Source organism: Leopardus geoffroyi, chromosome A1 (genome assembly GCF_018350155.1).
Source record: "Leopardus geoffroyi isolate Oge1 chromosome A1, O.geoffroyi_Oge1_pat1.0, whole genome shotgun sequence".
Classification (NCBI taxonomy): domain Eukaryota; kingdom Metazoa; phylum Chordata; class Mammalia; order Carnivora; family Felidae; genus Leopardus; species Leopardus geoffroyi.
Genome location: NC_059326.1, coordinates 185,127,302 through 185,151,169, shown reverse-complemented (window position 1 = coordinate 185,151,169; position 23,868 = coordinate 185,127,302). Strand labels below are relative to the sequence as shown.

The 23,868-nt window shown below is 36.0% G+C and overlaps 1 protein-coding gene across 2 annotated transcripts in view; it reads left to right on the top strand.

Moving 5' to 3' along the window:
- Positions 1–23,868, top strand: part of HMMR (hyaluronan mediated motility receptor) — a 40,712-nt gene that overhangs the window by 12,929 nt on the left and 3,915 nt on the right. For both annotated transcript variants that reach the window (XM_045502601.1, XM_045502594.1), the window contains exons 6-16: positions 947–1,033; positions 1,121–1,221; positions 2,749–2,823; positions 2,956–3,134; positions 3,802–3,950; positions 8,393–8,607; positions 11,604–11,720; positions 18,567–18,713; positions 18,983–19,135; positions 19,226–19,325; positions 20,013–20,189. In XM_045502601.1, the coding sequence (XP_045358557.1) occupies positions 947–1,033; positions 1,121–1,221; positions 2,749–2,823; positions 2,956–3,134; positions 3,802–3,950; positions 8,393–8,607; positions 11,604–11,720; positions 18,567–18,713; positions 18,983–19,135; positions 19,226–19,325; positions 20,013–20,189 (1,500 nt within the window). The remainder of the gene's footprint in view (positions 1–946; positions 1,034–1,120; positions 1,222–2,748; positions 2,824–2,955; positions 3,135–3,801; positions 3,951–8,392; positions 8,608–11,603; positions 11,721–18,566; positions 18,714–18,982; positions 19,136–19,225; positions 19,326–20,012; positions 20,190–23,868) is intronic.

Genomic DNA, 23,868 nt, shown 5'->3' with positions numbered 1-23,868 from the left:
TTGTCAGAAGTAAAAGGAGGCTGTACGTCACTGTTCAGTTTAATAGCAATCATTTATTCAGAGCCTGTAATGTGTTGAGCTCTTTGAGTGAAGATGCGTATGAATCAAGTTTAGGGAAAAAAGCAGATTCCTGGGCCCCATCCAGGGAGATTCTGATTTAGTTGGCCTGGGATGAACAGTATAGTCTACATATATCAAAATAGACTAGGCAGTTTAGATGCATTTTGTTAAGCAAGCACATATTACAAAATCCTCTCTGAGAAGCTTGTTTTGGAGGCTTGCAGTGGACTCTCCAGCATGTAGAGGTTGGTAACTACCCAAGGAGCTTTAAAATGTAAGCAGAAAAGGGTGCCTGGAAGGTTCACTTGGTGGTGCATGTAGCTGTTAATCTCAGGGTTGTGAGTTCAAGCCCCGTGTGTGTGTGTGTGTGTGTGTGTGTGTGTGTACAGATTAGTTAAAATAAAATCTTTAGCTGAGCCTGGATGGCCCAGTCAGTTAAGCATCTGACTTTGCTCAGGTCATGATCTCACAGTTTGTGAGTTCAAGCCCCACATCAGGCTCTGTGCTGACAGCTCACAGCCTGAAACCTGCTTTGGATTCTGTGTATCTGTCTCTCTCTGCCTCTCCCCTGCTTGTGCCATCTTTCTCTCTGTCTCTCAAAAATAATAAATGTTAAAAGAAATTTTTTTAAATAAAATAGAATCTTTAGAAAAAGTAAAATAAAAATAAATAAGCCAGAAAGTCACATTAATCAAAAAGAAGGACAAGAACTGTAGCAATATTACATAAAATCAGTAATCCTGGTGTGATCAAAGGCATTTTCTCTACCAGAATATGTTGTAGGTAAATAATAGTCCCAGTAATAGAATAATCAATATTTATGTGATTTTATATAAGATCTAACAGAAAATATATCTAAATGTTTTTATATGTTTCTTGTACTTAGTTTTCTGAAGAAAGTAACCAGAAGACTATGAGAATTCTAAGCCTCGAATTAATGAAACTTAGAAACAAGAGAGAAACAAAGATAAGGGTGAGTGATACTTTTGGTGAGTTTGCTGTGTCTGGATCTGGGGACCTGAACAACTTCCACTTCCTAACACCTATTTTTGTTGTGTAGAGTATGATGGCTAAACAGGAAGGCATGGAGGTGAAGCTACAGGTCACTCAAAAGAATCTTGAGGAATCTCAGGGGAAAATAGCACAACTGGAGGGGAAACTGTGAGTGCCTAAAAAGAAAGAGAAATTGTTAAGTGTAACTAATTGTTGATTTCCCTCTCTCACCTCTCTCTTGTTTACTGAGACTTAACCTTCCTCCATACTTCTCTCATTGCCTCCCTGCTTGCCTTATTTCTCTTCTTTAGCTGAGCCCTGATCACTCCCATTTAATGCTGAAAAGATGTATAAATGTATTACTTTTGTCCATCTTTTGTACAAATTATGAGGAAAGGCCTCCTCATCTTTGTAGTAGCATCATCTTATGGAGATGGTAGACCAAAACTGAGGAATATTGGTATCAGAAGCTGTGATTAATGTATAATCCTAGCCTTCCTTTTTATGATTGAGCTGTAACTTACCTACAAAAAATGTATAGATCATAAGTATTCAGTTTGATGACTTTTGACAATTGTATACACCTCTGTAATCACCCTACAAACAAGACAGAGAACATTACCATCCTCTCAGAAAATTCCTTACTGCGTCTCCCTGCTCCCCTGCTCTTCCCCATTATGAGGCCCCCAACACGTGAAGCCACTTTCTGACTTCCATCATATAAATTAGTTTGGTCTTTGGAGGGTGGGGATGGGAGGTGTTTATCACTGTGTGTGTGTGTGTCTTCTTTTGTTTAACATAGTATTTTAAGATTCATCTATACTGTTGTATTATAATTTTTTCTCTATTTCTGAGTAGTATTCCACTATCTGAATATACCTCCATTTGTTTACTATTCCTCTGTTGATGATTATTTGTGTTTCCAGTTTTCTGATAGTGTGAATAAGTCCGCTATGTATATCTTTTTGTGGACGTAAGTTTTTATTTCTCCTGAATGAACATCTAGGATTGGAATACATGGGTCATAGGGTAGTGTAGTATATGTGTAAATTATTAAAACAAACAAACAAACCAACCCAGAGTAGTTGTATGAGCCATTTTACAGTCCCACTTAGCAATGCGTGATAGGTGCAACTGTTCCACGTCTCCAAGGTTTGATATTGTCAGTCTGTTTGATTTCCACCTTTTAGTAGGTAGGAAATAGTATCTCATCTGTAATTTTGTTAGTCTAAGGCCGAGCTTCACTGTATGTGCTCACTGACCATTCATATATATCCTATTGTAAGGTGTCTATTTAACTTTCTTGCTCATTTTTTAAATTGAGTTGTTTGGAGGAGGTAAACACCGAAGTAATTGCATAAAAATCAACCTAGAACAAAGGCTATTTTGTATGTGTGATGGTGGGGTGGGAACTGGGAAGGCTACAAGAAAAATCATTTCTAACACTTGGAGTGTTATAGGTGATAATTTTCATCATCATGAAATTTATCAGAATTTATTTGGAAAGCTTTCTCACTTTAAAAAAAACCTTCAGTTTCCTATTTGCATATACTAAATTGTCAACGTAAGAGGTCACAGAAAATAAGAATTAAGGATTTGGAGCCTAGAGATAGCCTATCTGATACAGCAGTATCTGGTACAGATTAAACATTATGTGTGACTACTGTGAGTATTCATATATGTAATTTTTTTCAGTGTTTCAATAGAGAAGGACAAGAATGATGAAAAATCCGAAACAGAAAAACTCTTAGAGTACATCGAAGAAATTAGGTAATATTAATCGTAGTTTTAAATTGGACCTTATTTTGTTGAATAGTGATGAAAAATCATTTTCATCCTTTTTAGTTTAATTTTCCCTGTGCCTAAATTATGTGCTCTTCAAAATAATTTGTTTTACTGCAGTTGTGCATCAGATCAAGTGGAAAAATACAAGCTAGATATTGCCCAGTTAGAAGATAATTTGAAAGAGAAGAATTATGAAGTTTTAAGCCTTAAGCATTCTCTTGAGGAAAATGTTGCTATGCTTTCTAAACAAGTCGAAAACCTAAATGCTAAGTGTCAGCTGCTTGAAAAAGAAAAAGGTATGTAACATAAGTAACATGTACAGTGTGTAAGGACTGTACTGCTGTATTAAAACAAACTTTTTTTTTTTTTTTTTATTGTCAAGTTAGCTAACATACAGTGTAGTCTTGGCTTCAGGAGTAGATTCCCATGATTTATCACTTACATACAACACCCGGTGCTTGTCCCAACAAGTGCCCTCCTTAATGCCCATCACCCGTCTCCCCCACCCCTCCTTCAACCCCCGACTCCATCAACCCTCAGTTTGTTCTCTGTATTTAAGAGTTTTTTAAAAAATTGTGGAAATAACATTAAAATCCTATTCCCATATGAGAATGTTTGTCTTTTACAATGTTTGTTTTCTGTTTATTTCAATATATTGCTTGTCTTGATTGAAATATATACAGTGGTACATTTCTTGACTTCCTCATTGGGTGGCCATTTAAATTGAGAAGATATATATCAAACCAGGTTTGGAGGTTTTATTACATACCATAGGATATGCACTACATTTTGTGTAGTAAATGATACAAACTTCAGAATTATGTTTTGGCTTTATTTCTTTGGAAATACTTGATCTGTATAGCACGCTAACAGCAAAAAATGGGTATATGGAAATCCAGTTTCTCTAAATGCAATACATTCTCTAAATACATGTATCTAAATACAGCATTTTCATTTGTATAGAAGACCTCATCAACAGGGATAGGGAACGGGATGAAGCTCTGAATTCTGAAATGCAAAACTTAAAGGAGAAACTTATTCTTGAAAAGGAAGAACATGAAAAGTTACGACAAAAAGAACTGCAAAGTGATTCACTTCTGCAACAAGAGAAGGTAGTACGCTACAATAAAAAAAAAGCAAAAACTTTTGCTTGTTATATGTCATACATTTCCCTGTGTATCTGAAAACCTTTAAATTATAAATGTCTTTCGATCCAACAATTCTATTTTTAAAGTCTTATCTTGAGGAAATAGTCGTGTATATGCTGTTAAGCCATACAAATATTCATCACATTATTGATGATGTGAAAAAATTATAAGCAACTAATAAACCAAAATAAGAAAATAGTTTAAAAATATTTTCTGGCATAGGGGCACCTGGGTGGCTCAGTCGGTTGAGTGTCCGACTTCGGCTCAGGTCATGATCTCACAGTTCGTGGGTTCAAGCCCTGCATTGGGGCTCTGGGCTGACGGCTCAGAGCCTGGAGCCTGCTTCAGATTCTATGTCTCTCTTTCTCTGTGCCCCTCCACACTCATGCTCTCTCTGCCTCTCAAAAATAAAGAAACATAATAAAAAATAAAATTTTTTTTTAATATTTTCTGGCACATTCTTGTGTTAGATTACTACTTAGGCATTTACAGTTATGTTGTAAAATAGTATCTAAATGCATGTGAAACAAAACTGAAAAATTTTTAAAACCCAGGTTACATAAAAAATATTTTATGTGAGAAGACAGTTTATTAAAAAAATGAGCATAGCATGTAAATTTATCATTCTCAGTAGAAATTCAGATAATCTGTAAACACGAATACTCTACCTTAGTAATAAAGGAATGGAAATAATTTTTTCCCCTTACAAGATTGGCACACATTAAAGCATTTGATAATAGGGGCACCTAGGTGGCTTAGTCATTTAAGTGTCTGATTTCACAGGTGGTGAGATTGAGCCCTTCATCAGGCTCTGTGCCGACAGTGTGGAGCCTGCTTGGGATTCTCTCTCTCCCTCTCTCTCTCTCTCTCTCTCTGCCCCTCCCCCACTCATGCACACTTGTGTGCACAGGCACACAGCTGTGCTTTCTATCTCAAAATAAATAAACATTTAAAATATTTGATAATACAGAACACATTAGTGAGAGTGGAGCAAACAGGTAAATGCACTGATGTGAAATATTATATTTTGGGCAACCTGCAACAACTGAAGGAATTAAATAGATCTATATATACTGGCTTGAAGATCTCAACTATTTTTAGGATTTTTTTAAATGTTCGTTACATACGTAGTATATATCATTTATATGTATGTATTTTTTAAGTGTATAAATGTGTAAAAAAGACTAGAAGGCATATATACCAAAACTAGTGGTTATCTCTACAATGAGGAAACTAGGATTGGGGTGTGGTATAGTCAGAAGCATTTTTCCACTTCATTTGTTTTTTGTTTTTTGTTATTTTTATCCCATCCAGTCCCACAACTGCAGTTACTGTTGGCAGACCTTTCAAATGTTTTCTTATATCTTAGTATTTAAGAGATGTGTCTCCTAAATGCATTGTTAGGAGTGTACAGGATGAAGAGAATGCTTATTTACATTGACCATTCTTTTTAAAGTTTTTTTTTAATGTTTACTTTTGAGAGAGAGAGAGAGAGAGACAGACAGACAATCTGAAGCAGGCTCCTGGCTCTGAGCTGTCAAGACAGAGCCCAATGCGGGGCTTGAACTCACAAATCTGGAGATCATGACCTGAGCCAAAGCCATACACTTAATAGACTGAGCCATCCAGGCGCCCCATATGTTGACCGTTCTTTTTTAAAGGCAAAGGGCCCTGTTTTCTTTCATAGAGTGTTCCTGGGCACATCTACACTGGGTTTTGCTTTTGCTTTTTTATTGAGGTATAGCTGACTTACAACATTATGTAAGTTTCAGGTATATGACATAACAATTTAACATTTGTATATGTTGCAAACTTACTACCACAATAAGTCTAGTTAGCATCTATCACTATATAGAACTATAAATTTTTTTTCTTCTGAGGAGTGTTTAAGACTCTCTCAGCAACTTCCAAAGTGCAATACAGTACTGTTAACTATAGTCACCATGCTATAACACTCCATGACTGAAGTATTTTTTAACTGGAAGTTTGAACCTTTTGACTCTTTCACCCATTTTACCCACCCCCACTTCTGGCAACCATCGGTCTGTTCTCTATGGCTGGGTTTTTGTTTGTTTCCAGATTCCACATATAAGTAAGATCATATAATATTGTTCTTTCTTTGTCTGATTTATTCCACTTAATATAATACCCTCAGAGTCCATCCATAGCATCACAAATAACAAGATTTTCTTTTTTATAGCCGAATAATAATCAATTTGTGTGTATATATACCACATTTTCTTTATTCATCCATCCATCAGTAGACATTTAAGTTTTTTCCATATCTTGACTATTGTAAATAATGCTGATATGAACATTGGGTGCATAATCTTTTCAAGTGTGTATTTTCATTTTCTTCAAATAAATACTTAGAACTGGAATTATTAGATTGTATGGCAATTCTGTATTTAATTTTTTGAGGACCATTCATGCTCTTTTCCATAGTGACTGCACCAATTGACATTCCCAGCAACAGTGCACAAGCGTTCCCTTTTCTCCACATCCTTGCCAACACTTACTGTCTATTGTCTTTTTTTTTTTTTCAAGTAATCTCTGTGCCCAACATGGGGCTCGAACTCAGACCCCAAGATCAAGAGTTACATGCTCCGCTGACTGAGCCAGCCAGGCACCCATATTTCTTGTCTTCTTGATAATAGCCATTCTGGTATGAGGTGAATCTCATTATGGTTTTGATTTACATTTCCCTGTTGATTAGTGATGTTGAGCATCTTTTCACATACCTGTTGGCCATCTGGATGTTTGGAGAAATGCCTCTTTAGATCTGCTACCCAGTTTTTAATTAGAGTTGGGTTTTTTGCTTTTGAACTGTAAGAGTTCTTTATATACTTTGGTTATAACCCCTGTCTGCCCTATCTGATATATGATTTGCAAATATTTTCTCCCATGTAAGTAAGTTACATTTTCATTTTCTTGATGGTTTCTTTTCCTGTGCAGAAGCTTTTTTTTTTTTTTTTACATTTATTTATTTTTGGGAGAGACAGAGTGAACTGGGGAGAGGCAGAAACAGGAGAGGGAGACACAGAATCCGAAGCAGGCTCTAGGCTCTGACTTATCAGCACAGAGTCCAACATGGGGCTCGAACTCACGAGCTGCGAGATCATGACCTGAACAGAAGTCGGAATCTTTAACTGACTCAGCCACCCAGGCGCCCCCAGAAACTTTTTGGTTTGATGTAGTCCCACTTGTTTATTTTTGCTTTTGTTTCCTTTGCTTTGCTGTTCTATCCAAAAGATCATCACCAAGAACAATGTCAATAACCTTACTGCCTATGTTTTCTTCTAGGAGTTTTATGGTTTCAGGTCTTACATTTAATACATATTTATTTAATTTTTGTGAATGGTATTAAGGTAGTAGTGCACTTTTATTCTTTTGTTTGTGGTTTTCCACTTTTACCAGTACCATTTATTGAAGAAACTGTTCTTTCCCCTTTGTATATTTTTGACTCCTTTATCATAAATTAATATGTATGGGCTTGTTTCTATGCTCTATTCTTTCCTAGTGATCAATGTGTCTGTTAGTATGCCATCACCATACTATTTTGAGTAACATAGTTTGAAATCAGGGAGTATGATACCTCCAACTTTGTTCTTCTTTCTCAAGAGCACTTTGGCTATTCAGGGTCTTTTGTGCTTCCATACGAATTTTATCTTATTCCAATGTTCTATATCTGTGAAAATTCCCATTTTGATAGGGATTGTACTGAATCTATAGATCGCTGTGGTTGCATGAATATTTTAGCAATATTAATTTTTTCAATTCATGAGTACAGAATCTCTCCATTTATTTGTGTCTTCACTTTATTTTAATGTTAGAACTTTTTCCCAGTATTGATATATTTGTGCATTGTATAACTTTATTTTTTAAATGTTTATTTTGAGACAGAGGGCGGAGGAGAGAGAGAATCCCAAACAGGCTCTGTGCTCTCAGCACAGAGCCCATTGTGGGGCTTGAACTCACAAACTATGAGGTCGTGACCTGAGCTGAACATTTAACAGACTGAACCACCCAGGTGCCCCTGTATATTATATAACTTTAAAATATATTTACGTACTGTCAAAATCATAGTACAGTTTTTCTGTGGTATCCTCTGAGAAAAATATGCTAAAAGTCAGTTGTAGAATATAATTTTAGTTTTATAAGAAGTGTGTGAGTGTGTGTTGCATAGAAAAACAGAAAAAACATTTACCACATTGTTAACAAGGTGCAGAATATAATCAATGACAAGATGCAGGTGATATCCGTATTTTTCAAAGGTTTTTTTTTTTTTTTTTGAGGCTCTTGAATTTAGTATTCATACTTTACTTTCTGTACTTCTTTTTTTTGTCATTAGTAAAAATCTCTTGATGCCATTTCATATTATTTTGGTGGTTTCTATTTGGATGTAGGAGTTGTCCTCCAGTCTTCAACAGAAGCTAGGTTCTTTTCAAGAGGAAATGATGAAAGAGAGAGATCTCTTTGAGGAAGAATTAAAGCAAACACTGGAAGAACTAGATAAATTACAGCAAAAGGAGGAACAAGCTGAAAGGCTGATTGCACAATTGGAAGAGGAAACAAAATCTAGAGCTGAGGAACTGAAACTCCTAGAAGAAAAGCTGAAAGGGTTGGTATCAATAAGATCTCATGTCTCATATGACTTCAGATGTTAAAATATGCTTTCTAGTACATTCTCTTAGCAATCTCACTTCAGTCATGCAAGTAAGTAAGGTTGGAATTCTTTTACAAGTAAGGAGTAGACACAGAAAGGTAAAGTATACCTATAGAGGGGCACCTGGGTGACTCAGTTGGTTAAGCATCTGACTCTTGATTCCAGCTCACGTCGCAATCTCATGGTTTGTGAGATTGAGCCTGGCATCGAACTCTGCACTGACATCACAGAGTCTCCTTGGGATTCTCTCTGCCCCTCCCCCCACCTCTCTAAATATAAATAAATAAAACTCAAAAAAAGTATACCCATAGAATATGCATACAAACAAGTATGACAGCCAAAATCAGAAGCTGTGCCCTTTCCTTTTTTTTTTTTTTTTTTTTTTTTTAATGTTCACTTACTTTTGAGAGAGAAAAACAGCATGAGTTGGGGAGAGGCAAAGAGAGAGGGAAACACAGAACCTGAAGCAGGCTCAGGCTCTGAGCTGTTAGCATGGAGCCCGACGGGGTTCGAACACACAAACCATGAGATCGTGACCTAAGCTGAAGTCGGATGCTTAACCAGCTGAGCCACCCAGGGGCCCCTGCCCTTTCTTTTTTTTTTTTTTTTTTTTTAGGCAAGAGGTTTAATTTAAAAGGCTACTAATAAACTCAAAATTTGGGGTTTCTTTACTGCTGTTACATTGTCTAAAATTGTTGGACATCAGCATTATAGCAATAACAGATTTAGAAAAAAGGCTAAGAATCTCACCCTTTAATAAGAAACATTTTCATTTTTTCCCTGTGTGTACATCAGTTTACATAGCATAAGCATAAGTTATACCTTTAATTACCTTTTCTAAGGGAGCACAAATACTCAGAAGTAGCAATGAAAACAAAATGAGAAAAAAAAACAACCGAACCTGGGCAACATTCAAAAATAAGAAATTTAAGAGATCTTGGGCTTTATTTTCTTTCTTTCTTTCTTCCTTCCTTTCTTTCTTTCTTTCTTTCTTTCTTTCTTTCTTTCTTTCTTTCTTTCTTTCTTTCTTTCTTTCTTTTTTAAAGTAAGCTCTATGCCCAACATGGGGCTTGAACTCACCACCCCAACATCAAGAGTTGCACGCTGTACCAAGTAAGCCAGCCAGGTGCCCCTCAGGCTTTTCTTTTATTGCTATTTCCGTATTACTTTCATCACATTATGCATCCTTCTCTACTACATTTATTTAGGTTAAAATACCAAGTGGATTCTTGAGTTCAAACTGTATCTACAATAATTAACATTATTTGACTGCTTAAGATTTCATTACTAAAAATATTTCTAGCAAGGAACCAAGAACTGTACATGAGTCTACAGACTGTAGTATATCTCACAACTGTGTATCTGTCTCCTGTTGGATACTTTTGTTAAAATCCTTTTTTTTTTTTTTTGTTTTTGTTTTCTTGTGGTGGTAAGTGATAAAAAGGACACAAAGGTTTTTTATATGCCTGCTTTTGCGGGGAGAAGTACCAGAGTATTCTTAGGGAATTGTTCTATATTGGAACCATTCTCAGGGAGCAGGCACTTTAAGAAACTGAGTAGATGACATCAGTTTCAGGGAGGAAAGAAAGTTGAGACAATCATTTATTCAACTCAAGGAATTCAGTGCAAAGGTCAGGAGATAAGGATTTTATTGCTGGATCTGTTAACCAGCTGTGTGATTCTAAGCAAGACAATTCTAATTTCTTTAATTTACTATTTCATCAGATATAAAATAAAGGGATTTTAATAACGTGATCTCTAAGGTCCCTTCCAACCTGAAATCTTAGGCATAAGAGAAAAAATAAGAAAATTGGAAATGATTTCTCTGTGGGGCAGGGAAGAAAATATTTTTATTATAAAGCCTTTAGTACTATGTGATTGCTTTTAGCTGTTGGTGTGTGTATTTTTTAATCCCATGCTCATTACAGAAGGAATTTGATTAGTTCCATTTATTTTATCTGTGTCCAACTTAGCCTATAAGCAAATAAAGCTTCTTATTTAGAGTTCTTAGTTCTATATGTTCTTTAAAAGGTCTCTTACAAGCTCATGTGTATATCTCAAAAATTTTCTCACTATTTTGGTAATATGTAATGTTAATATTTCAAAAACTTTCTGAGGTTTGTAATATATATGAATAAAGATGACTTAAAACCTATTTTGTCTATGTAAGTAATCCAGCAAATAAGTTATTGAATATTTTTTTAATAACAATTTCATATATGGATTACTGAAATAATCAAAATAAATCTACATAGTCCTAAGGGCACTTGCGTGGCTCAGTCAGTTAAGAGTCCAACTTCGGCTCAGGTCATGATCTCACGGTTCATGGGTTTGAGTCCCACATCAGGCTCTGTGTTGATGGTTCAGAGCCTTGAGCCTGCTTCAGATTCTGTGTCTCCCTCTCTCTCTGACCCTCCCCTGCTCGCACTCTATCTCTCTCGCTCAAAAATAAATAAACATTAAAAGAAATTTTTTTAATTTAAATCTACATAGTGCTATCAACTCTTTTTTCAAAGAAATACCAAGTGTAGTTAAAGAGTGTTTCTTAAATGCAGAGACACTTTATTCAGTCAGCCAGCTTTTTAGCTGGTAATTTGGCTGCTATTAAGATTGTGTTTTAGAGTCTTTTTACCCTACCTTCTTCTAAAAAAAAAATGTTTAAACTACCTACATACGTGCATATAGTGTCAAAAGATAAATTTAGAAATGAGTAAATTAGGATGAAAATGAAAGTAAAATAAGGGCAGGAAGGATAAGATGAAGCCAGAAGAGAAGTTAGTACATAAATAAACATGCTATTAGAAGCAGGTCATAAAGTTAGATCTGAACGGTCCAGTAGTTTATGCAGATACAGACATTGGACACATGATTCACAGTGCCAAAGGTAAATACTATCCGCTTTCATAGAATATGATTTGTAATTAGCCTTTTATCTTTTAATTGTTCCTTAGGAAAGAAGCTGAACTAGAGAAAAGTAACGCTGCTCACGCTCAAGGCACCCTGCTTTTACAGGAAAGGTATCAGAGTACAGTGCAAAACCTTGGAGATGTTACTGCTCAATTTGAAAGGTATTTTTATTGGGAGCCTACACTCTCAAATATGATATGAGTAGGGAGGGGTGCTTATCTAGAAAAATCTGAAAAAACAATCACACAGATAGTTGGTATTACTGTAGATTCCATAATGACCAACCATAAATGGGCATTCAGGGTTACCTGGTAATCTTATGCATAGGAATTTCCTTTCCTGCCATCCACTTCAAATTTCATGAACTCTCAATCCTTTGGCCCTTCTGTCTTACTCTCCTGACACCATTATTTTCCTCATGAAGAATTCTAAAGCTTTTATCTCATTACCCTGCCTGTAAACACACCTGCCTTTATGCTCATCCTATCTTCCCACCTGTTACAGGAGAAGTGACTTTATATTTCACTTATCCTTTACAGCCTTTCTACTGGATTTTTTCCAATCTGTATTAAAACATGTTAATGTTCATCTATCTTTGAAATACATAAATTCAGAGTGCCTGGGTGGCTCAGTCAGTTAAGCATCCGACTCAATTTTGGCTTAGGTCATGACCCCATGGTCTTGAGATTAAGCCCTGTATGGGGCTCCGTGCTTAGCGTGGAGCATGGAGCCTGCTTGGAATTGTCTCCCTCCCTCTCCCTCTGCCCCTCCCTCACTTGCATACACATGCACGCTCTCTCTTTATCTCTCTCTCTCAAAATATAAAAATAAATTTAGAAAAAAAAACTTTAAAAAAATAAAGTAAAATATATAAATTTTATTAACTCCTTTGACAGCTCCCCCCAACTTCCTCCTGCAGCTATCCAGCAATACCTCTCACTCCCAACACCCTTTTTTAATCCAAAATTCCACTCATCTTTATAGCTCATCTAAATAGAAGATTCTCAGGGCGCTGGGTGGCTCAGTCGGTTAAGTGGCCAACTTCGGTTCAGGTCATAATCTCACAGTCCGTGAGTTCGAGCGTCGGGCTCTGTGCTGACAGCTCAAAGCCTGGAGCCTGCTTCAGATTCTGTGTCTCCCTCTCTCTCTGACCCTCCCTCGTTCATGCTCTCTCTCTGTGTCAAAAATAAACATTAAAAAAAAATAATAATAATTTTAAAAAATAAATAAATGATTCTCTATACCTACTGTATCCACTTCCTCACTTCCTATATCATCTACTTATTATTTTCCCTTTAAAAAAAAGTTTATTTGTGGGGGAACTATACATTGCAGAGGATAGTTTAAGAAATGTATATGCATCTCACACCAAGAGAGTATTAATATGAACATTTTTGTTATATTTAGACCATTTCAGAAGGTCTCTTTTTCTTGTGTCTATCTTAATATATTTAAGAAATACAAAATATAAACAACAGTTACATAAATTATAAAGCATAAAGATAAAATCAACATGTATGAGCCCATAAAAGACAACCAAACCAGTAAGCCAAAAGATTCAACAACTTGGTATCTATGTAGGAGTTCCTCCACCATCTGCATGCTTTCCACCAACGGAAACACCATCTCAGAGCCTCCATTTATAATTGCCTCACTTTTTTCCTATATATAATTTTATAACATGTATATCCACACAAATAATATTTTATGTAATACTACTTTTGTGCTGAACTTGAACTTGGCCAAAAAATGACGTCATGGTGTATGTCATTTCCTGGGACTTGTCTTTTTTATTCTGCAATATGTAGGTTTCTAGAATTGAATCACATTGTTGACTGAGGTTATAGTTTGTTCATAGTGGCTGCTGTAACGTGTTCGATTTTATTAGTATATCACAATTTGCCCATTCTCACTTTGGACTTTCGAGTTGTTTTCCTTTTTTTGTTGCTTCTTTCATCATAAGTGTATTCTATAATCCCCATCCCCTATTTTCCCCATACCCTCCCACCAACTTACCCTCTAGTAACTCATCAGTTTGTTCTCTATAGTTAAGAATCTGTTTCTTGCTTTGTCTTGTTTATGTATTCATTTATTTATTTACTTTTGCTTGTTTGTTTCTTAAATTGCATGTGTGAGATCGTATAGTATTCGTGTTTTTTGACTTACTACACTTAGCGTTACACTCTCTAGTTCTATCCATGTTGCTGCAAATAGCAAGATATCATTCTTTTTTCTGGCTGAATATTCCTGTGTGTGTGTGTGTGTGTGTGTGTGTGTGTGTGTGTGTGTGTGTAGATATATACACACCACATCTCTTGTATTCATTCATCTGTGGACATTTAGCCCGCTTCCATAATTTGGCTGTTGTAAGTAAGTAAAGCTACAATAAACATAGGGGTGCTTGTATCCCTTTGAATGAGTATTTTTATATATTGGGGGTAAATTCCCAGTAGTGTGATTACTGGGTCATGGGGTAGTTCTATTTATAATTTTTTGAGGAACCCCCATACTTTTTTCCACAGTGGCTACACCAGTTTGCAAACTCCACCAACAGTGCAAAAGGATTCCTTTTTCTCACATCCTCACAATACTTGTTGTTTCTTGTGTTATTTTTGTATTAGCCATTCTGACAAGTGTGAGGTGATATCTCACTGTAGTTTTGACTTGCGTTTCTCTGATAATGAGTGATGTTGAGCATGTATCTGTTGGCCATTTGGATATCTTTGGGGAAATGTCTGTTCATGTCTTCTGCTCATTTTTTTAATTAGACTATTTGGTTTTTGGATATTGAGTTGTAGCAGTCCTTTATATATTTTGGATGCTAACCCTTCATCAGATACGTAATTTGCAAATAGCATCTACCATTCAGTAAGCTGCCTTTTAGTTTTGTTAACTGTTGCCTTCACTCGAAGTGCCAAAACTTTTCATTCTTACATAGTCCCAATCAATTATTTTTGCTTTTATTTCCCTTGCCTCAGGAGACATACCTAGAAAAATGTTGCTATAATCAATGTCAGAGATTAATGCTGTGCTGTCTTCAAGGATTTTTATTGTTTCAGGTCTCACATTTTGGTCTTTAATCCATTTTGAATTTATTTTTGTGTATGGTGAAAGAAAGTGGCCCATTTTCATTCTTTTTCATATAGCTATCCAGTTTTCTCAACACCATTTGTTGAAGAGATTGTCTTTCTCCTATTGTGTATTCATTCTTCCCTTGTCAAAGGTCAATTGGCCATATAATTGTGGGCTTATTTCTGGGTTTTCTATTCTGTTCCATTAATCTATGTGTCTGTATTTTTATGCCAATACCATATACTGTTTTAATTACTGGCACTTTGTGATATAAGTTGAAATCTGGAATTGTGATACCTCAAGTGTTTTTTTTTTCCTTTTTCAAGATTGCTTTGGCTATTCGAGGTCTTTTGTGGTTACATACAAATTTTAGGATTGTTTGCGCTAGTTCTGTGAAAAATGCTGTTGGTATTTTGATAGGGATTGCTTTAAATATGTAGATTGCTTCAGGTAGTATAGACATTTTAACAATATTTGTTCTTCCAAACTATGAGCATGAAATGTCTTTCCATTTCTTCGCATTGTCTTGAATTTCTTTCATCAGTGTTTTATAGTTTTCAGGGTACATGTCTTTCACCTCTTTGGTTAAGTTCATTCCTAGATATTTTATTGTTTTTGGTGCAGTTGTAAATGGTAGTTTTCTCAATTTTTGCTGCTTCATTATTAGTATATAGGAATGCAACAGATTCCTATACGTGGACTTTGTATCCTGTAACTTTACTAAAAGTTTATTTATTCATTTATCAATTCTACTAGTTTTGTTGGAGTCTTTAGGGTTTTCTATATATGGTGTCGTGTCATCTGCAAATAGAGTTTTACTTCTCCCTTAGCAATTTGGATGCCTTTCACTTCTTTTTTGTTGTCCAATTGCTGTAGCTAGGACTTTTTCCAGTCCTGTGTTGAATGAAAATGGTGAGAGTGAATATCCTTGTCTTGTTCCTGACCTTAAGGGAAAAGCTCTCAGTTTTTCACTATTGAGTATGATGTGATGTTAGCTGTGGGTTTTTCATAGATGGCCTTTATTATGTTGAGGTATGCTCCCTCTAGACATACTTTGCAGAGGGTTTTTATCATGAATGGATGTTGTACTTTGTCAGATATTTTTTCTGCATCTACTGAAATGATCATATGATTGTCATCCTTTTTCTTACTGATGTGATGTTCACATTGATTGTTTTGTGACTATTGAACCACCCTTGCATCCTGAGAATAAATCTTATTTGATTGTAGTGTAAGACTTTTTTTAATGTATTGTTGGATTCAGTTTGCTAATATTTTTGGAGGATTTTTGCATCCATATTTATAAGAGATACTGGCCTGTAGTTCCCTCCCTTCTTCTCTCTCCCTCTCCCTCTTTCTCTCTCTTTGTTTTTGTTTTTGTTTTGTTTGGGGGTTTTTTTTTGGTGTCTTTATCTGGTTTTGGTATCAGGGTGATACTGGCCTCACAGAATGAATTTGGAAGTTTTTCATCCTCTTATAAGTTTAATTACTGAAAAGAGTAGGTATTAACTTTTCTTTAAATGTTTGGTAGATTCTTTTGTTACTATTAATAGTATTTTTACTAATATTCTTGTAGTCTCCTAGTATACTTGAATAAGAATTATCTAAAACCATACATTTGTGACTGCTCAACTTTAAAATTTAATGCCAAATTGCTTTACAAAACAATTTGTACACTCTACACTCTCACTAGCGTTGTACGAGTAACCATTGATCTACTTCCTCTCCACAGCTTGTTAGATTTCTTCAATTTTGCCAGTGTACTTAGTATAAAATGGCTTTTTTCCTGGAGATAATCCGCCTTCCCTTTTCTGTAAAAAGCTTATATATAAAAAGTTATAAAAAAAACTTTCTATCCCAAAAGGTATTAACTTATTTTTTTAAGTTTCATTTTTCCATCTAGAATGAATTTCTGTGTGTGCAGTAAAACTGGGATCAAATTTATTTTTGTTTTTCCATATGGAGAACATATTGCTTAAAGCCCATTCATTGAATAGTACTTTCTTTCCCCATGATCTTTTTTTTTTGAAACTAAATACATTTTAATAGAAAGCAAAATACGAAGTAACTCTTATCAGAAAACAGAAATTTTTAATCCTTTTTCGATGAATTCAAACTTGCTTTATCTTCAAAGCACAGTTGTATATGCGTGCGTTATGTACTTAATGATTTGTTCTCAAACTGTTCATTAAACTGCTATTGCAAGCAGGAGGTGGGAGCAAATGATCACAGGAGAAAAGGACACTGAGAAAGCCACCCATCTGAATAGATGGGCATTTGGAAATTTAACATTTTCTCGGGCACCTGGGTGGCGCAGTCGGTTGAGCGTCCGACTTCAGCCAGGTCACGATCTCGCGGTCCGTGAGTTCGAGCCCCGCGTTGGGCTCTGGGCTGATGGCTCAGAGCCTGGAGCCTGTTTCCGATTCTGTGTCTCCTCTCTCTCTGCCCCTCCCCGTTCATGCTCTGTCTCTCTCTGTCTCAAAAATAAATAAACGTTAAAAAATTTTTTTTTTTTTTTAAAAAAGGAAATTTAACATTTTCTAATTCTATCTTTGGACTTATTGCTTCAGTTTATTTTCATTTCTTTACCATAGTCTGTCCTTTCAGGGGAGAAAACTATTCACAGAAGTGCAGCCGCAAGGAGACTCTTCCTCTCCCACCATCACTGCGAAAGCCCAGGACTTGTTCAAACAAATGCACACACTCACTTCTAGAAACATGTCAGCCAGAGTGACCAGTCCATCACCCAGCAATTTTCCCTTTCTCCCAAAACACTGTGCTACCAAATTCTCTGAATTCCCTGAACCTCAAGATTCCAAATATCACAGCCAGTGATATAATGTATTATGACATATATATCATATATTATGCTTTAGTGCTGTTTTCAACCTTGTGAAGGGATTTCCCTTCCTGCTACTTTGAGAAATAGTACCTTAGGAGGTTTCTAGCCACTCTGTGACTTCACTCACCATCGGTATGCCAATAGTATTAAAATTCATTTCTTCAAACCAGATCTTTCCTTTGAGCTTTATACTCGTATATCCAGCTGCCTACTTGACACCTCCAAGCAGATATCTCACTACCGTGTAATATTAACCTGTCTAAAACAACTTGTGATTTCTCTTCTATCTCTCTCTACCTCTCTCTCATTCTTTTTTATTTCAGTCAGTGACATCTTAATCTTCCCATCTTCTCTTTCTGTAAATCTTAGAGTCATCTTTAATCACTTTCTCTCCCTTTCTCCCAATATCCAACGTATTTAGTGAAATTCAGATTTTGCCTTCAAAAGAGATTTCACATCTTTCGACTGCCACTAGTCCTTAGTCTAACCCTCTTTTTCACTCACCAGGGCTGATGTGCACCACGGTGATTACTGGCCCATGGCTTTAGCATCTGCGCCGGCCGCTCTTATTCGGTAGACTCCAATCTCGTGTCTTAATGCAGTGTTCTACCTGCCTCAGAACACATATGCATCTTTTTCTTCTGAAATACTTTTCCTTAAATCCTTAGATAACTTTTCTTTGTCCATCACATCAGTTTAACTATAAATTCCCTAGAAAGGCCTTTTCTGAATCACCAAAGAAAGTACGTTCCCCTGTTTTGCAGTTTAAGGTTTTCTAAAGTTTTCTTCATAACATATACCACAAGTTTAATTATACATATTATTTCCCATTTTTTTTGCCAAGGCCTGGAGAGGAATTTCCATATATTACCATAAGACCATAACTCTGTGACCATATTTGCAGGGATCATATATTTGTTCATTTTGGAGTAATTTTCATGTTAAGTATACTTCATATACATAGTAGGCATTTTTTTTTTTCTGAATGAACAGCCTATGCCATATAAGTTCCTTAGTACCTCAGAACACTGAATCTGTGTAACTGCAAAGTTTATATTGTATAATATATTGTTTTAATTTTCGTTTTACTTAGTTATAAAGCATTAACAGCTAATGAAATAGAAGATCTTAAGCTGAAGAATTCAGCACTTCAGGAAAAAGTGGCCAGTGCCGAGAAAAGTGCAGAGGACGTTCAACATCAGATATTGGCAACTGAGAGCGCAAATGAAGAATATGCAAGGTATGTGGGAAAAATAAAACCTGCCCATACTTGTAGCCTTAGAATTGTTAAGACAGTTTAATGTTGAAAGCCAGCTACGAAGTGATCCAGGGAATTATAGCTTTGGGTGATCTTCAATTGCAAAGTAAGAATTTGCACAGTTAAGAAGGTAAAATTCTTGAAGAGTTCCTTGAGTTGTGTTTTTCATTTGTTTTTTCAGTAAAAGAAAGGGGGGAAAGTTACTAAATGGCTATAAAATGTTCAGTGGACTCTCCTCTCTCAAACCCAAGGATGCTTCTAGATCTGCAGACCAAATCAGCACTTAAAGAAGCAGAAATTAAAGAAATCACAGTCTCTTCTCTTAAAACAATAACTGAATTGCAGAACCAACTCAAGCAACAAGGTGAAGAGTTTAGGAAACAACTGGAAGAGGAAGAAGCAAGGTAATCTAGGTTTAGAACTGCACTGCCACATAACCTCAGTTATTTCTTCTAGCACACTATGTTTTTTAATTTCATTTTTTTCCCTTACAGAAAAGCTGGAAAAGAAAACACAGTGGCAGAATTAACTGAGGAAATGAATAAGTGGCATCTCCTTTATAAAGAACTGTATAATAAAACAAAACCTTTCCAGGTTTGTCAGGACCACACTCACTTGTGTTTGGTTTAGGCACTTTGTTCCCTGTCACAGTCACAACAGTGACATGATTTTACTGAAAGATCATTTTGCTGTGCATTTCGAGTGCCGATTTAACTCCCTATTAAAGGGGACTTTACATTTTTTTTAATTATTCTGCAGACATTTTTTATGCCGCTTTCTATAGGCTAAGAACTACCTTGTCATAAGAGACTTAAAGTTAATAGTTTAGAAGGCTCTCCTGATAGAAATTTTTGATAATGAATCTATGTAAATTTTTGATGCTTATTTTGTTACAATCTTGCTCAGTGTTTCTCAAATTAATAAACTGATCTTCAAAAAGGATAAAAGCTAATCTTGACCCTTAAAAAGAGTGGGAGGGCAGTATTGGTTATAACGTGATGATACAGATGATATACAGAGTAGGCTGGTTCCTGGCCTTCTTTCCATGGGTTTCTCCCTACTTTAATGACCTTTGAAATGAAATACACAAAAGTTTTTTTTTTTAAAGAGCCCAGAATTTATGGAGAACCTGAGAATATGTCAGCATGATCTGTTTTCGTCCATTGTTTTTTATGTTCTTGTACTTGAATTTCCTTGTAGTTTCTTTTTTCTTTTTTCCTCTGTAGTTTCTATGAGACAAGTAAATTTAACATTTCTAATTATAAAAAACCTCTTTTTCAGCTACAACTGGATGCTTTTGAAGCAGAGAAACAGGCTTTGTTGAATGAACATGGAGCAGCTCAGGAACAGCTTAATAAACTAAGAGATTCTTATGCTAAATTACTGGGTCATCAAAATCTAAAGCAAAAAATCAAGCATGTTGTGAAACTGAAAGATGAAAATAGCCAACTCAAATCGGTTTGTAAAATAACACTTAGTCCTACTGAAGATATCAGGGTGGGGTATTTTTTATTCTAACTGTAACATTTAAGTTCAACAAAGAACTTTGATATCAGGAAAACTTAAGTTTATAGGGGAAAATCCATCTGAGAATTATGGATTTATTTTAGACCATTGACCAGATGGGTATTATGTTCTCAGGTTTTCCAAATACTTCATTAGTATATTAGAAATCACTAGTGGGACATCTGGGTGGCTGATTCGGTTAAGCACCTAACTTCAGCTCAAGTCATGATTTCATAGTTCGTGGGTTCAAGCCCCACACTGGCGCCTCTGCTGTCATCACAGAGCCCCCTTCAGATCCTCTGTCTCTCTCTCTCCAGCCCTCCCCCACTCTCACACATTCTCACTCTTTCAAAAATAAAACATTTTTTAAACATTTTTTAAAATCACTAGGGGCATCTGGGTGGCTCAGTTAGTTAAGCGTCTGACTTCGGCTCAGGTCATGATCTCACAGTTTGTGGGTTTGAGCCCCGCGTTGGGCCTGTGCTGACAGCTCAGAGCCTGGAGCCTGCTCTAGATTCTGTGTCTCCCTTTCTCTCTGCCCTTCCCCACCCCTCTCCCCCACCCCCCCCCCACTTCACATTGTGTCTCTCAAAAAAATAAACTTTAAAATTTTTTTTCAAAAACTATCACCAGTGTAATTGGAAGAATTCACAGAGCTTTACATATCCATTTCTGTTTGCAAAATAGCAAAATCCTTGGTATAAATAAATATAAAGATAAGCAGTATTCAAAAATAGTTAAGCATTTGGGATACCTGGCTGGCTTAGTGGGTAGAGCACATGACTCTTAATGTTGGGGTCATGAGATTACTTTAAAAAAGCAGTTAATCATTTAAGTTGTTTTTTAACAGCTTTATTAAGATATAATTCAGGGTCACCTGGGTGGCTCAGTCGGTTGAGCGGCTGACTTCAGCTCAGGTCATGATCTTGCAGTCAGTTCAAGCCCCGCGTCAGGCTCTGTGCTGACAGTTCAGAGCCTGGAGCCTGTTTCAGATTCTGTGTCTCCCTCTCTCTGACCCTCCCCCGTTCATGCTCTGTCTCTCTCTGTCTCAAAAATAAATAAACATTAAAAAAATTTAAAAAAGATATAATTCACATACCATACAATTCACCCATTTAAAGTTGAGTTTTATACAACTCAGTAGGTCTTAGTACATTCACAAATATGCAACCATCTGCACAATTTTAGGATATTTGCATCACCTTAGACTGAAACTCCTTACCCTTTAACTGTCATCTCCTTATCTCCTCATTCACCCCTCCCACTACTAAACTACTTTCTGTCCGTAAACTTCCCTATTCTGAATATTTCCTATTTGTGCGCTCAAATAATATGTGGTCTTTTGTGGCTGGCTTGTTTTAATTAACAGTGTTTTCAAAGTTCATCCATGTAGTATAGCATGTGTCCGTACTTCATTCTTCTTTATGACCTAATAATATTTAATTGCTTAGATATGTCACATTTTTATCCATTTGTCAGTTGATAGACATCTAGCTTGTTTCCATCTTCAGAATGTTATGAATAATGCTACCATAAACATTCATGTACAAGTTTTTGTGTGGACATGTTTTGGTTTCTCTTGGGTTGTACTTAAAAGTGAAATTTCTAGGTAATTGGGTAACTTAATGTTTAATCTTTTGAGGAACTGTTTTCCACAGCAGTTATATCTTTCTGTATTCCACCTATAAAGTACGAGGGTTCCGGTTTTTCCATATCTTTACCAACATTTGTTATGTGACTTTTTCATTCTGACTATACTAGTGGATATGAAGAGATAACTAATTGTGGTTTTAATTTGCATTTCCCTGGTGACTGATGCTGACCATCTATTCATGTCCTTATTGGCCATTTGTATATCTTCCCTGGAAGAAATATCTGTGTATATCCTTTGCCTATTTTTATTTGTATTATTGTTTTTTTTTAACAAATTATGAGAGTCCTTTATATGTTATGTATATGTTCCTTATCACATGTAGTCTTTGAAAATATTTTCTCTCATTCTGTACATTCACCTTCTTTTTAAACTTTTTTTTTTTTTTTCAACGTTTATTTATTTTTGGGACAGAGAGAGACAGAGCATGAACGGGGGAGGGGCAGAGAGAGAGGGAGACACAGAATCGGAAACAGGCTCCAGGCTCTGAGCCATCAGCCCACAGCCTGACGCGGGGCTTGAACTCACGGACCGCGAGATCGTGACCTGGCTGAAGTCGGACGCTTAACCGACTGCGCCACCCAGGCACCCCTACATTCACCTTCTTGATGTTTGTTGAAGCACAAAATTTTGACAAAGTCCGATGTATCTATTTTTTCCTCTGTTTCTTGTTCTTTATTCTCTAACAATCTTTTGCCAAATCCCAGATCTTGAAGATTTATCCCTGTGTTTTCTTCTAAGGGTTTTTACAGTTTTAACTTTTACATTGAGTTCATTGATACATTTGAGGATTTTGTATACAGTGAGAGGTAAGTGTCCAACTTTATACTTTAGCATGTGGATATCTAGTTGTTCTCATGCCATTTGTTGAAGAGACTATTCATTCCTCCAATGAATGATCTGCACACCCTTGTTGAAAATCAGCTGACCACATATTTATGGTTTATTTCTAGAGTCTCAAATGTTTTCCAGTGATCTATGTAGCTATCCTTGTGCTTCCACACTGTCTTAATTACAGTTGGATTGTAGTAAGTTTTAAAACCAGAAGGCATGCATAAATAAATAAATAAATAAATAACCTTAAAAAAGGGTAGGTACACCTGGATGGCTCAGTCAAACATCCGACTCTTGATTTTGACTCAGGTTCTATGGATTCAAGCCCTGTGTCAGGCTCTGCACTGATGTCACAGAGCCTACTTGGGATTCTATGAAGGAAGGAAATGAGGGAGAGAGGGCAAAGGGGAAAGGAAAGGAATGCTTAAAACCAGGAGGCATGAATCCACCTACTTTTCTTCTTTTTCAAGATTGTTTTGGCTATTCTGGGTCCCTTGCAATTCCATATGAATTGCAGAATCAGCTATTCAATTTTTACAAAGAAGTCATCTGAGATTCACATGGGAATTATGTTGAATCTGTAGATAGGTTTGGGTCATATTGCCATCTTAACTATGTTACATCTTCTGATCCATGAACATGGGATGTTTTTCCAATTATTTACATCTTTAATCTCTTTCAACAATGGTTTGGAGTTTTGAAATTATAAGTTTTACACTTTTGTTAAACTTGTTCCTAAGTATTTTATTCTTTTTGAGGTTATTGTAAATGAAGTTGTTTTCTTAATTTCATTTTCAGATGGTTCCTGGCAAGTGTATAGAAATAAAATTGATTTTTGTATACTGAAATTGTATCTTTCAATCTTGCTGAACTCATTTATTTGTTGTAATAGATTTTTAGTGGTTCCTTAGGATTTTCTGTATAGATGATCATTTGTAAATAGAGATAGTTTTACTTCTCTTTTAACCTGAATGCCTTTGATTACTTATGCTTGCCTAATAAGTTCCCTGGCTGGAACCTCCAGACAAAGTTGAAGTGGTGTGAGTGGAGATCCTTGTTTTGGTCCTGATTTGGGTGGGGGAAAGCATTCACACTTTCTCTGTTAAGTATACTATTAGTTGCAGGCTTGTCACAGATACTCTTTAT